The sequence below is a fragment of the Perna viridis genome, chromosome 1 (assembly GCF_037379345.1).
Source record: "Perna viridis isolate PV_CMFRI_1.1 ecotype Kerala chromosome 1, ASM3737934v1, whole genome shotgun sequence".
Lineage (NCBI taxonomy): Eukaryota > Metazoa > Mollusca > Bivalvia > Mytilida > Mytilidae > Perna > Perna viridis.
Window position 1 is genome coordinate 14911520 of NC_142445.1, and position 12671 is coordinate 14924190.

Below are 12671 nucleotides of genomic sequence, written 5' to 3' on the forward strand. Positions count from 1 at the left end.
GTCTTTCAAGTTTGAATAGCTGCAGTGGTGGTCTTGTCATCACTGAAATTGAGGCAGCTGTTCAAACTTGAAAAACTATGACCAAAAGACAAGCTTCTGAAGTATACTTAAAACACATTTAAATTGATGTTGATTGATTCTATATGTAGAGTGCACTTTCTTTTCTTGTGAAAAAAAAAGATAGACTTGTTTTTTGTTTAGTTAAGTTTACAGCAATTTTATTTGTCAGCTTCACAAAGGGAAAGGACACAAGTTTAACCAACTTACAAAGTATTCTCCCAACAGTGATATACAATACAAAAATTAAAACATTAAGGGCATGCATTAAATCATTGTACGGGTAAATCTTAACGAAGACAGTTTTGAATAAGATTCAACAGCACAATGAAAAATAGAAAGAAAACTATTGTACAATGAAATCAAAAGTTGAAAAGTATTAAAATATGTACAAATAGTAATAGGGGTAGGTGGATACATTGATTCTGTGCCATGCTGCCTTTACATTTATTATATTAGGTCAATAATCTTTTTGATCTTTTCAAATATATGAAGACATTATCAAAAATAAGTAAATTTTCTGTATAGTGGAGTGACTACCAATATTATAGACAACTTGCTGCAGCGTATGTCAAACTATGCTGATAACTTAGAAACTTTAGCAGCAGAGAGAACAAAGTCATATCTTGAGGAGAAACAGAAAGTAGAAGAATTGTTACATAGACTGTTACCTGAGTGAGTCTGTGAATCTAATTATTGTACAGTTAGGACATCTTTTTAAGGTTGCTTTGTGACAGTATCAGATTGGTTTGTTCTAGAAATGACTATGCTTTCTACAGGCTGTGTTTTTTTTACCATCCCCCCCTTTTAGCAGGAGTTGTATAATAATCATTGTGTCTGTCTGTCCAATTGTCTGTCCACAACTTTTTTGTTACCTTACATCTGCAACTGCTTATTGCTGCCACTTGATATTTTGATTGTTCTATATACAAATATGTGGTTAAGTTGGATTCAGTGACATACTGAAGTTAGTTGGATTTGATTTCATACTGAAGTAGCCTTAACTTCCTGTTTAACAGCTTTGTTTATATTTTGATAAACATTGGGATGGGGAGTGGAGGGTATCCTTTAGTGAGAAATGCTCACAGTTTTTATAGGTTTTTTTCTCTTCTTTTTTTTAAAGAGTAATCCATTACTCATATAGTATATCAATTTTTTATGCAGGTCTGATGACCATGGACCTGGGCATGGTGTAGTATTTTCTATGGCATAAAAATGATTAAAAATCTAACATCCATAAGATCAAACAGTAATCTAATCATGCTTAGTATTCTACAGGTCTGATCAAAATAATTATATAACACTAAGAAAGCATCAAGCAGTAAACAAAGAAGAAATAATAAAAAACATAAAGCATTATAATCATATGCTTCCTAAGTGATATCGTCTGAATATAGCTGAAATATTGCTGCTCGGACGTTAAACCCCAACAATCAATCAGTCAATCCTAAGTGATATTTATCATGCACTACATGGATATGTCAATTTCACTAAGATACAATGTGTTTAAGAAATATTTTTATATGTCTTCTTACTTTGAAATAGGTTAGTAGCACAACAGCTTCAGGCAGGAAGAACAGTTGTACCAGAATATTTTGATTGTGTCTCTGTTTATTTTTCTGACATTGTTGGATTTTCTTCAATAGCTGCACGGAGCAAGCCAGTAGAGGTAAGGAGAAAGAATGGCTTAGGCAGTAAAAGTTCAAAGCAGTAGACGCATTATGACCTGTTTATGTCTCATCTGTAGACTAAATGTCCCATTCTGATATATCATACCCTGCCACACGTAGTGGCAAGGTATTACCAGTATGTGATACCCTCAGAAAAATTTTTTACTTTTAATTTTCAGTTGAATCTAAGAAATAATTTTCGAGTTATACCATTATAAGTTCTTTACCATTCCCCCCCTTTTTTTTACCAATACATGTGTCCAGATGATTAATTGAGAAAGAATCAATGAATTGTTTTGAATTTTTGGACAGTTGTTACTGTAAAATACAGATTCAGTTAAATTTTCATGTGAATTCAAAAATTATTTTGAGTTATTTCATTTTTCTCTCTTTACTATCCCCCTTCTTGTACAAATACATGTTTTCAGATTATAACATGAGAACGGAGAAAGATTGCTTTGAAACTTTGCATTGCTGTTTAGTATTATGAAATGCAAGTTAGTCAAATTTTCAGCTAAATCCAAAATAATTTTTTCGAGTTACTGATATACTCTTTTTAAATCCTACATTATATGTATGATCAATGTGTCCTATTAGATGCCCTATTTTTACTTTTCATTTAAGCATGTCTATGAGAGAAATGAGTCTGGAAATTACTTGTTTTCTTTTAAAATAAATGGTAATAATTTGAGGGCACTAATAAATAATGTTGTTTCTTAACTTTAAAAATGTCCTAGTTGTCGCCAAGAAAATATGTTAGAAGAACATAACAGCCTGGATAGTATTACGTCATGCTTCTTTGCATGACTTTATTCATAAAAAAAGAGACAAGATGTAGAAATAGCAGTATACAACAAGAAAAATGATACTAGATAATTAATATTGAATAAAGTTTACCCCTTGCAACCAATTATTATCCATAGCAGCTTCTGTTTTCAACCAATTAAGGAAATTCGCAATTTTTTCTAGACAAAAAAACAAAAGCTATCAGACAGATTGTGTATGATAAGAAATAACGTATAAAATTTTACCAGTCAGTAAATTCAGTACAGTACTGTAATAAGAATGATTTTATTCAATAGCCACCGATATGATGCCACTTGAAACATACATATATACAGTTATGACAAGTCATATAATGTTCTAATATATTCAAAACTTTTATATGGAGCAGAGGCGTAGTCTAGTACAGCAGGTACTGCTAAAGCAGTACCAATTATTTTCATTGGTACAGCATGCATTACCTCAAATTTCTGTAAAAAATGTACAAAACATGATATTTTACTCATTCTGCAGTACCAATCAATTTTGGGCTGCTACACCTCTGTACGGAGGGAATAAAATAAAATAAATATACTAAGGGATTAAATAAAAGGTTAAATGAATAGTTCCAGTATTAAATAGTTGGACATGTTCTCATATCCTTTGAATACATTTCTGTTGAATAGTAAATAGTTTCAAACAAGAAAATATGATGACATAATGTATTTCTTGGTTCTGTCATGCTAGCAGATTATTAACATTTAAGTGATATTTTGTTTTAGATAGTTGACTTATTAAATGACATGTATGCAGCATTTGACAGTACCATAGAGAGGTTTAATGTTTACAAGGTATGTCAAGTTTAAATACCGGTAATACATGTATTTAGTATTAGAACTATATAGACTCCAGTGGTGTAGTTTCAATGTATTTCAGGAAGCCAAGGCTTCAACATGCTTGCAATAGAAACCAGCCAAAAAAAAATCCCTCCCCTTTTTCTGTGCTACAAAAGGCTTCCACATTGATTTAGCTCTGGCTTAACAACTGATAGCCTCCTCAATTTTGGTGGTTTTTCATTCTAGTTGGGTCACAAAATTTTCATCTAAATGTCTGTCACATTTGTGTTCCTTCTCTGTGAAGATTGGATTGTATCATTATAAACTCATTCTCTGTGAAGATTGGGTTGTACCATTATAATCTCCTCTGTGTCAAGATTGGGTTGTACCATTATAAACTTCTCTGTGGAGATTGGGTTGTATCATAATCTTGATGAACATTTGCATGGATAAAATGTACTGATGAAGTAAATACCAAATACTAATAGTGTTCAATCTATCCAGAATACTTATATAACTGAATTTAGGCTGCTACAGTTCCTTTGTGTTTTTTGGTTGTAAAAAACAATTTATTTGTCTTGAAACTGAAAATTCAACTTCAAGTCTAACTTACAGGTAGAAACAACAGGGGATGCATACATGTGTGTATCTGGATTGCCTATAGTGGTTGAAAATGAACATGTTAAAAATATATGTAATATGGCTTTAAAGATTCGACAGACTGCAACAAATTTCAAGATTAAACATATGCCAAAAGAACTTCTTAGAGTACGCATTGGGATTCATTCAGGTATATATACATATCAATATACTACATATCTACACACCTCTTCCAAGTTAGGAGGTATTCTTTTGTTTTATGATCTCCTTTTTTTTTCTATGATACTTTTATAGACTTTGAATTTTTTTACTTGTATATAAGATTGGATACACTGTTTTAGCTCTTTTCGTCATTCTGTCGGTAACTAGAACTTTTGTTTACATTGTTCTCTGGGACTACTGATCATTATAGCCTCTTGATATTTGGTGTGCATCCTCAGCTAGTGGTTCTATACCACATTTACCAATTTTAATACTGTCTGACAACTACTTCCTATTTACTGACTTTGGGAAGAAAACATTTGTGGGGGAAAGTTGGGGTATACATAGTAACTCACGTATCCCTCGTTTTGGGATGATACCAGTTGTCTTGAGTTTGGCAAACCACAAAATTTAGTTCCCAATGAAAAGGAAATTTCCCATTTGTTTGAATGATGGAGTTGTCAAATCCACCAAGTTCAGAATCAACAAACTGACGTTTTTTTCTCAAAACCACATAAATTGGTACCCACAAATTAAAGTTCTTTCACAGTAATAGCTTACAATTCAATGTTACTTGTACTCTGTAATAAAGACTTCCTATACCTCATGGTGACCTGTTGTTTATTTTACCTATGTATGACTACCCTGATGGCTGTGTAATTGGCATTTCCTCACATCATTACTTCAGTGCTTATATTGTCTATTTTTTTTCTTGTATTTTGATACCAAAGCCAGGGATATACATTTAAGGATTATCAGATAAATTAAAATTAATAAAGAAAAAAAATGAACCTACCTTGCATTTGAGTAACTTTGGATTGATCCAAGAAAACTGTATAGGTGGTCTCCTTGTACAATGGTTGACACTGATGGAGAAGGTCATGGGTTTAATCCTCAGCCAAATAAAAAAAAAGGCTTTAAAGCTTTAAAATTGGTAATCACTGCTTTTTCCCTAATCATGTATCATAGAGTATTGACTGGTGAGTTTGAGAAATGTGTCCAATTGGATTGACATTTGAGCTGAGTATCATGAGAAGTTTCAAGATACGATTTGTACCATGATATCTGGAAGCAAGATGATAATACCATGATACATATTGCCCCCTTAACACAGACAGCACACAACATTCTTTTTATCATTTTTTTAGAAATCTAAACTACTTCAAGACATTTCATTCAAACTTGTCAACTTCACAATATTGGAAAAATGAAAACCCAGATATGAAGCCAGTTTTAGTATCATGAATCGTTACACCTCTATTTGACATGCCTACTTGTGGCTAACACATTAATAATCCAGCTCAGCCTTTCAGACTTGTGCAAAGTAGGGTCTGTTCAATTGATAAAATATTCTCTTCTGAAATATCTGCCAGTAAATTGTTGAACATCAATCAATAAATCAAAAATCAATGGTACAAACTTTTTTTTATCAAAATATTTTGCACACAGAAGCTTAATTAACTGAACCCAATTCACTTTGGTCACATTTATGTCAGCTTAGCATTGGGAAGAATTATTTCACACACACATTAGGTGTTGTATATTGTTTTGAAAAGCTGAGTTTTAAATGTCTATTTGTTTCTTCATTAGAAATATATGTAATTGGCGCAGCAGACAGGTGCATGGCTGCCAAAACTTGTCTGTGCTGGATAACTTAATGGCCTTCTATGTACTCTTTTGAATTCTGATATTTTATTTCCTGAAACATAAGGAAGGTTATTATTGATTTTCATGATGTTCCCTACCTCTTGATTTACAAATCAGGTTTGCTGTCAATTTGATGATGTGCTGTATTTTGTCATATACTAATAGGGACTTCTGCATTTGATATGTAGTTTTTTTATCAGCACTGCAAGCTTTAATATCTTTCATAGACTGTCCTTTACACAAAAAGTCGTAAGTGTTAAATTAGTCATAAATTATGATGTCATAATAGATCAAAGTACTGGAACGTCATAACTTATGACCAATTTTACTCTTATAATTTTTTATTAAAAGGGCTGCAGATTTGTCAAACTTTCTTTTTCTGTCATTTAATGATTGTTTTACTTTGCTAAATGTCTTTTGCAGCCTGTTGTTTAACTTTCTTATTGGTTTATGACCATGATTCTGGAAATTTTGACAGCCCATGTTGGTCATTTTATCAGACTCCAGCAGATGACATTGGATGTTTTTGTCTTTCTTTCACATGCTTGGATTAAGATTACTTTGAAATAAACCTATTCTTTGTAGTCATTTAAAGATAAATATTTGATTTGTGTAATTTCATTACATACTATGTCTGCTACAAAATATTTGAATTTTGTGTTAATGTGTTAAAATGATTCAATTGATAAATTAATAATTACAAACTCAGACTGATTCTGAGCGTTTAGACTCTAATACGACCATTCGAGCTGTAATTTATAAGGATTGACAATTTTTTATGCCTGATATTGGAAAATGGTCATCGATCTTTAGCAAAATTTGTCGGCCAATGACTGGCATTTTTCCAGAGCTTTCTTTATGATATCCTTTTTCCAAATGCCAAAACACTATAATATTAACATTTAGGATGACATAGCAGTTCATAGCAAATTTAAGGCCCTCAAAATGATATATCAACTTTCTGACTTAATATAGTTTGATGTTATCTTATAGGTCCTGTAGTTGCTGGTGTTGTTGGGCTGACCATGCCTAAATATTGTTTGTTTGGTGATACAGTTCATATTGCGTCCATAATTGAGTCCAATTCTGAAGGTATTAACCACAAACTACATGTATATGCAGTACAGTTATTAATATAATTATTTCCAAGCACAGTTTAGGATATATATATATAGGAATCACCCTGTTTGTTCACTTATCTGGTATTCAATGGATTTGGATTGGACTTTGTAATAATGTTATACATGTAGTAGAAGTACATGAAGTAAGTTCAATATTGTCATATTCTTGCAAAAGAAGACAAATTAATCTTTGCGATTTATACTGGTTTAGCAACTAGCTTGACTCCTATAATAAATTTAAAAGATGTGTAATGAATATCTAGTACAAGTATATTTGGCTCTCAAAAGTTAATATCTTGGTTCATAGACAAATTTTTGTGAAGCCAATGAAGGAGGGAGGCATTTTTTTACCATTTTATTGCTACAATGTGAATGTTTTTTACATTGTTCATAGACACTGATGAAGGCACTTTTTTGTTTTTATTTGATTGATAATGGATCATTGAACTAAATAAAGTGCAAGTATTGATTTTGATACATAATCTGATAGAAGGTTTTCTGTGTTTGAAATAGTTACATAGATTTTTTTTGTTATTTTGTTTCATTATTGGTATAATGTAAGCAATTTTTTATCAAATTCTTTAACACATATTTTTTTTTAGTCCAAATTTATACAGTGAACTGTCTTACAGGTCTTGGTATTTTTTTTTACACAGAAAATTACCTGCGTCATAAATTTACATTAATTTTGTTTTAAATAAAATTTGCATCATCAATTGTTAAAAATGTTTTTTGTTGTTTTTTTTCAAAGAAAAATTTACTGAAAACATTTCTTTGTTGTAATGATCTGTTAAATTGGGAATATGGATGCTGCTCTAGTAATTTTGTATTGTAGTAAACAAGAATTTGATTTGATTTAAAAACAGAAGTCTGCAGAAAACATGCATTACTTGTAGACATCCACTCAAAAGTGAGTTGTTACAATAATGGATGTTATTAGTACTTACTGTTTTCTTTGCATTTATGGTTTTGTAAATAACAACTGGTCGATACCTTGTTCCACAGTTTTTGTGCAGTCTTCATAATTTTTCAAATTTTATTCCTGTCTGAGTTATTTTTATGTTTATAACAATTTTTAAAACTTTACATTCTTAAGGGGGTCTCCCCCTTTAGTGGACATCTACATGATTGCATTTAGAAAGAACCACAAATCTAACTAATGGGTCCTTTTTTTTACTACAGCAATGAAGATCCATCTGTCAGAAGATACAAAGATAATCCTTGAAGCATTCCCAGAATTCAAAGTAGAAAAAAGAGGATGGATTGAAGTAAAGGTAAGAATATATATATATACGGCAATCACTTTGCAATTCATTATCATTTAATTTTCTGCAACTTGTTTTCCTCTTGAACAGAGTTATTTGTAGATTTTTGTCACAAATATCATTGAGTATCTACTTTCAAAATTGTGTCAATTATGATGATAGAAATAAAATCTTGCTACCTTTCAGAATACAACTAAAACTACACAGCTACTATCTCCTTGCATAAACTAAAAGTTATACAGAAAAAGAAATGTATGATTTTGCTTATCTGGGTTGAAGAGATCTATAATACAGAAAAGTTCTAAATATGTACAGCATTCCATAACTAAATTGTATTTTTGCAAGGAGTGGGTGTTATATTAGCATCACTTTGTCCAAACTGTGTTGCCTTGACTCTCCATGAAATGATTAGTTTCAAAATTTGTATAGGGCAAACATTGTAAGAAATTTTAGTTGTTGCCTGATATTAATTCCTTGTTTTGTGAGAAGTTGCCATTCTTGCCAATCTTAGAGCCACTGGACAGATGCAGTTTGTGTCTTTATAAAGGTGTGGCCTTTGTTGTAAGCTGAGTATTTTGATAGGTGGAATTGTGATACAAGTGAGGGTACTTAATGTTAAGGTTACAGACCACCAATTGCATCATCAGTTTGGAACGTACACAAAAAAAGTCCTATGCCAAGGTACGAAGTAGTCCCTGTAGCATGCCATTATAAAAAAAGTTGACAATATTTTTAAATGGATGAACTTTTTTCAAAGAGGGAATTTTATTCTGATAATTTTGAGCTTAAAGTATGCTGCCTCAAACTTAAATAAACTAATTTGATGGAACTATTAATAAAGATAGTCTAAATAAAGAATTTCTAGGATCCCCAGGCTATTTTTAGGGTAGATGAGTTCCGAGTGTCAGTGCTGCACTGCAAGGTAGTAAACCCCTTGTGAAATTTTGAGTGACATAGCAGTACATTAATTTACCCCTGTCCGTCCGTGCAGGGTTTTCATGAAATATTACGGAAATTGGTGATAGTTAGACTTAGTCATCCGAAATAGGGCTATATGGCTTGTCCGGCTGTCTCCTCCTCTAGCTTTTGAACTGCATATAGAATATATTTTGCAGGATGTTTCTACACATAATGATTGTGTGCAAGGTCATAGGATATTGATTTTTCTGGAATACATTGTATTACGGAACTGGATGATAGTTGGACTTTGTAATTTTTTTCAGAAATATACCCCAAGCAACAAAGTTAGGGATTTGTTATTGGGGGTATTAACATGTTTTATGTGTCCATCAGTCCTCTTTTTCTCATCACAAGTATTTTTGCAGTGCTTAGTCTAACCTACCAAATATTTACTTCATCAACCAACTGTGTATAACCTTTCTGAATCTGCAAACCATGTTTTCATACAAAAATAAACATGTTCTTAATGTGGCAAATCTAGCAAGAGGGGGCATGATTAGTGTCTTACACATTTGATTTACTAAAAACAATCACTACTAACAAATGACGTTGGGGCTCCTATGACAAACAGGTCTTCTAGTTTTTTTTAATATTTATCTTTACAAATGAAACTAGAAAGGAAATCGATTATTTTATGTCCATACATTGAGATCTCTTTCTATTTTTAATTTTAGAATAAAGAAAGAATGGCAACATATTGGTTACTAGAGAAAAAACACACAGAAGATGATGATTTCATTGAACTTGATCATGCTGATTCTTCAATTCATGAATTCTTGAGAAAATCAAAACTGCAACCTATAAATATCAACAGTTTATTTAGTACTAGCTCTATAGGATCAAAGAGATCGTCTGAATTTAAATGAGTCTTTAAATGGAACTTTACTTGTGAAGAAAGATGAAGATTGGATTTGGAAAGATTTTTGTATTACCCATCACATTTTCACCAGTTTTGATATAGCATACATTATATAAGCTATTTCTTAATACTTTTTACTGTTAAATCATTATGGGTCTACCTGCAAATACTTCACCACTTCTAACTATTCAAGGGAGTCAATAAAATTGGACAGTATTTGTTTTCATAGTTAAATATTAATTGCCTTTTAAACAATTATACATCAAGCAATGGAAACACTTCTGAATCCTTTTAACCGTACATTGTGTCTTATGAGCACTTGTCCTACCAGATAAGTTTGTTTGTGAAGAAAACTTGCCAGTTGTGTTAACCATGTCAAAGTTAATGTATAAGTGTTATGTTAGTTATTTTAATGCAAAGAAACTGATGAAGTGTTTTTCATTTGATTTAAAGTTTGAATAAAACAGTCAACCTGTAGATCATTGATGAAGAAAGAAGGGTATGGTTATTCCAGTAAAATTTCCCTGAAATTTCCTCCAGGAAAAATTTTACCTGAATAACCTTTGTCAGGTAAAATGATTTCAATTTTTCTCTTATCGTTATTAAATATTACCATTGACATCATTTATGGCAGCTAATGTTACTGCAATTTCCATTATTTTTCCATTTGTGTTTACTGTGATACTGTGGAAGCTTGATGTATTCTATTTACACAAAGTTTTCTAGTAGATAAATAACACAAACAGATCTTTTGAAATAAAACCTTTAAAATGAAGTTCCTAAAGATGGAAAACAAAACAACCGTACTTCTCCAACATTATTTGTTCTTATAGATAAAAAGAACTGCTGTTAAACAGCTGAACATTGACATATATTGTCAGATGTATAATTTGTTGTTGAATACTGGAAATAGATTACTTTTGTAAGTACTGTGAAAGTACTTTAATTCATGGTTATCAATTTTCTTGGATTACAAAAGAAACACAAGTTTGTGGATTCTTGAATTTGTGGTTATGAGGTTTTAAGGAAACACATCAAGGGAATCTTCTTGACACTCAGAACCAAACTACCCACGAAAACCACGAAAATTGGTACCCAACGAATAATAGTACTTTATTTTCACGGTTACTTTAGTGTTTATGTACACCTGTATTAACCCTTGTTGTGCTATGCCCATACCTGTTCGGGTTTGTACCATGTTCCGCTTTATCAGTTCTGGCAGTGTAAATCTGAGTTTAGGAAAGTGCTATCTGTGTCCATCTGCAAGCAGCGTGACTGTTCTTTAAAATGAGGCTATCTGATAAAGACTTTGTTAATAAATAATGACTTGAAAGCTAAAAGAAGAGGTCAGGAGTTTGTGGGGTAGGGTTCATTTCACTGACCCTCGCCAGAGCAGAATTAATCTGTAGTACTCTATTTCGCCTGGAAACTAAATAAGAATGATTTCTGTCACCACCATTTTGATGACAACCCCTTGTATTGACTACTTCCAGTTTATGGACAAACAGAGGCCAAAAATTGGAGAAAAAAAAATTTCACAAGAATGAACCTTCAGGGGGCTCCTGACCCCCCACTTGTGACAGTAACACACTTTATTTGGCTTCACTAGCCATCACGGTCTTCAGGCTGTAGGATGAATGTGCTTTGGTTCCTGTTGAACCCCACAGGTAGCAAATAATGACCAGAAATGGACAAAAACAGACCCATTTTCACGCATTTGCCCACCAACCCTGGCACCACCTCCTCACCCATCTTTTAATTTATATATAACAATCAGCATCAGTACCATTGTGCAACTAATTTGCATATAATTTGCATAAATATCGAAATCTAGACTTTCGTTCAGAAATGTGCAGCACGACAAGGGTTAATGGTTTTAGTAGATACAATTTCACTCTGTAGGACAACTTTTATAACTATACAGTAATACATGTATATGGGTAAAAATTACATTCTAGTATTTTATTCATCTGGATCAGTCCTCAGACATACATTTCTATTAGTTTATTTTTTTTTTTTTTTTTCGTGTTGATGACATCTTTGTTCAATAAAACTATCAAAACTTAAATTGTTTTCAATTAAAATCTTGGAATGACATTATGAAATGTCACATTGAAAAAAGCAGTAGATTGGCTTATTTTAATGCCAAAACCATTTTTATTTTCAGCAAACAGTTTTTTATCAGACATGATTTTTTTTTACTTTTTAGTGGAATTCCACTTTCGTAAAACTGGATTTTACCATTATGTTTCTTTTTTACCAAGAAACAAAAACTATTGATTAGACTGCCAAGACCAACTGAGTGGGGGGGGGAAGTGGATGGGGATTATTTAAAAAAAAATTATTCCAAATCTTAACTCAGCCATGGACAGAAAACAAAATTATGATTCAATAACATTTTTTACCTCTGGCTGCTCCTCTGAAAAAAAATTTCGAACTCAATATAAAATTACAGGCCCCGCTCGAAAAGAAAATGATCCCTGGGCTCACAAACTGATCTGATGTCATCTTTGTCGTTAAAATTTCTGAAAAAAAAGTTCTTAAAGGTAAGAGGAAATATTCAATTGATGAAATAATACTTGTAGTTGTAGGATAACTCTTTGTTGGAGTTATTGACCTTGAAAGTTAAAAAAGTTATGTTTTAGCAGTTTTTAGCTAATATCTTGAAAAGCAATATAAGATAGAAATAAACC

General features: G+C 31.9%; 1 protein-coding gene across 2 annotated transcripts in view; it reads left to right on the forward strand.

The window, feature by feature from the left end:
• Nucleotides 1–12046, forward strand: part of LOC148627401 (atrial natriuretic peptide receptor 1-like) — a 41650-nt gene extending 29604 nt beyond the window's left edge. For both annotated transcript variants that reach the window (XM_088572459.1, XM_088572470.1), the window contains 7 exons: nt 586–732; nt 1603–1726; nt 3272–3340; nt 3941–4115; nt 6767–6865; nt 8077–8168; nt 9794–12046. In XM_088572459.1, the coding sequence (XP_088428585.1) occupies nt 586–732; nt 1603–1726; nt 3272–3340; nt 3941–4115; nt 6767–6865; nt 8077–8168; nt 9794–9985 (898 nt within the window). In that variant the 3' untranslated portion in view covers nt 9986–12046. The remainder of the gene's footprint in view (nt 1–585; nt 733–1602; nt 1727–3271; nt 3341–3940; nt 4116–6766; nt 6866–8076; nt 8169–9793) is intronic.
• Nucleotides 12047–12671: the final 625 nt, after the last annotated feature.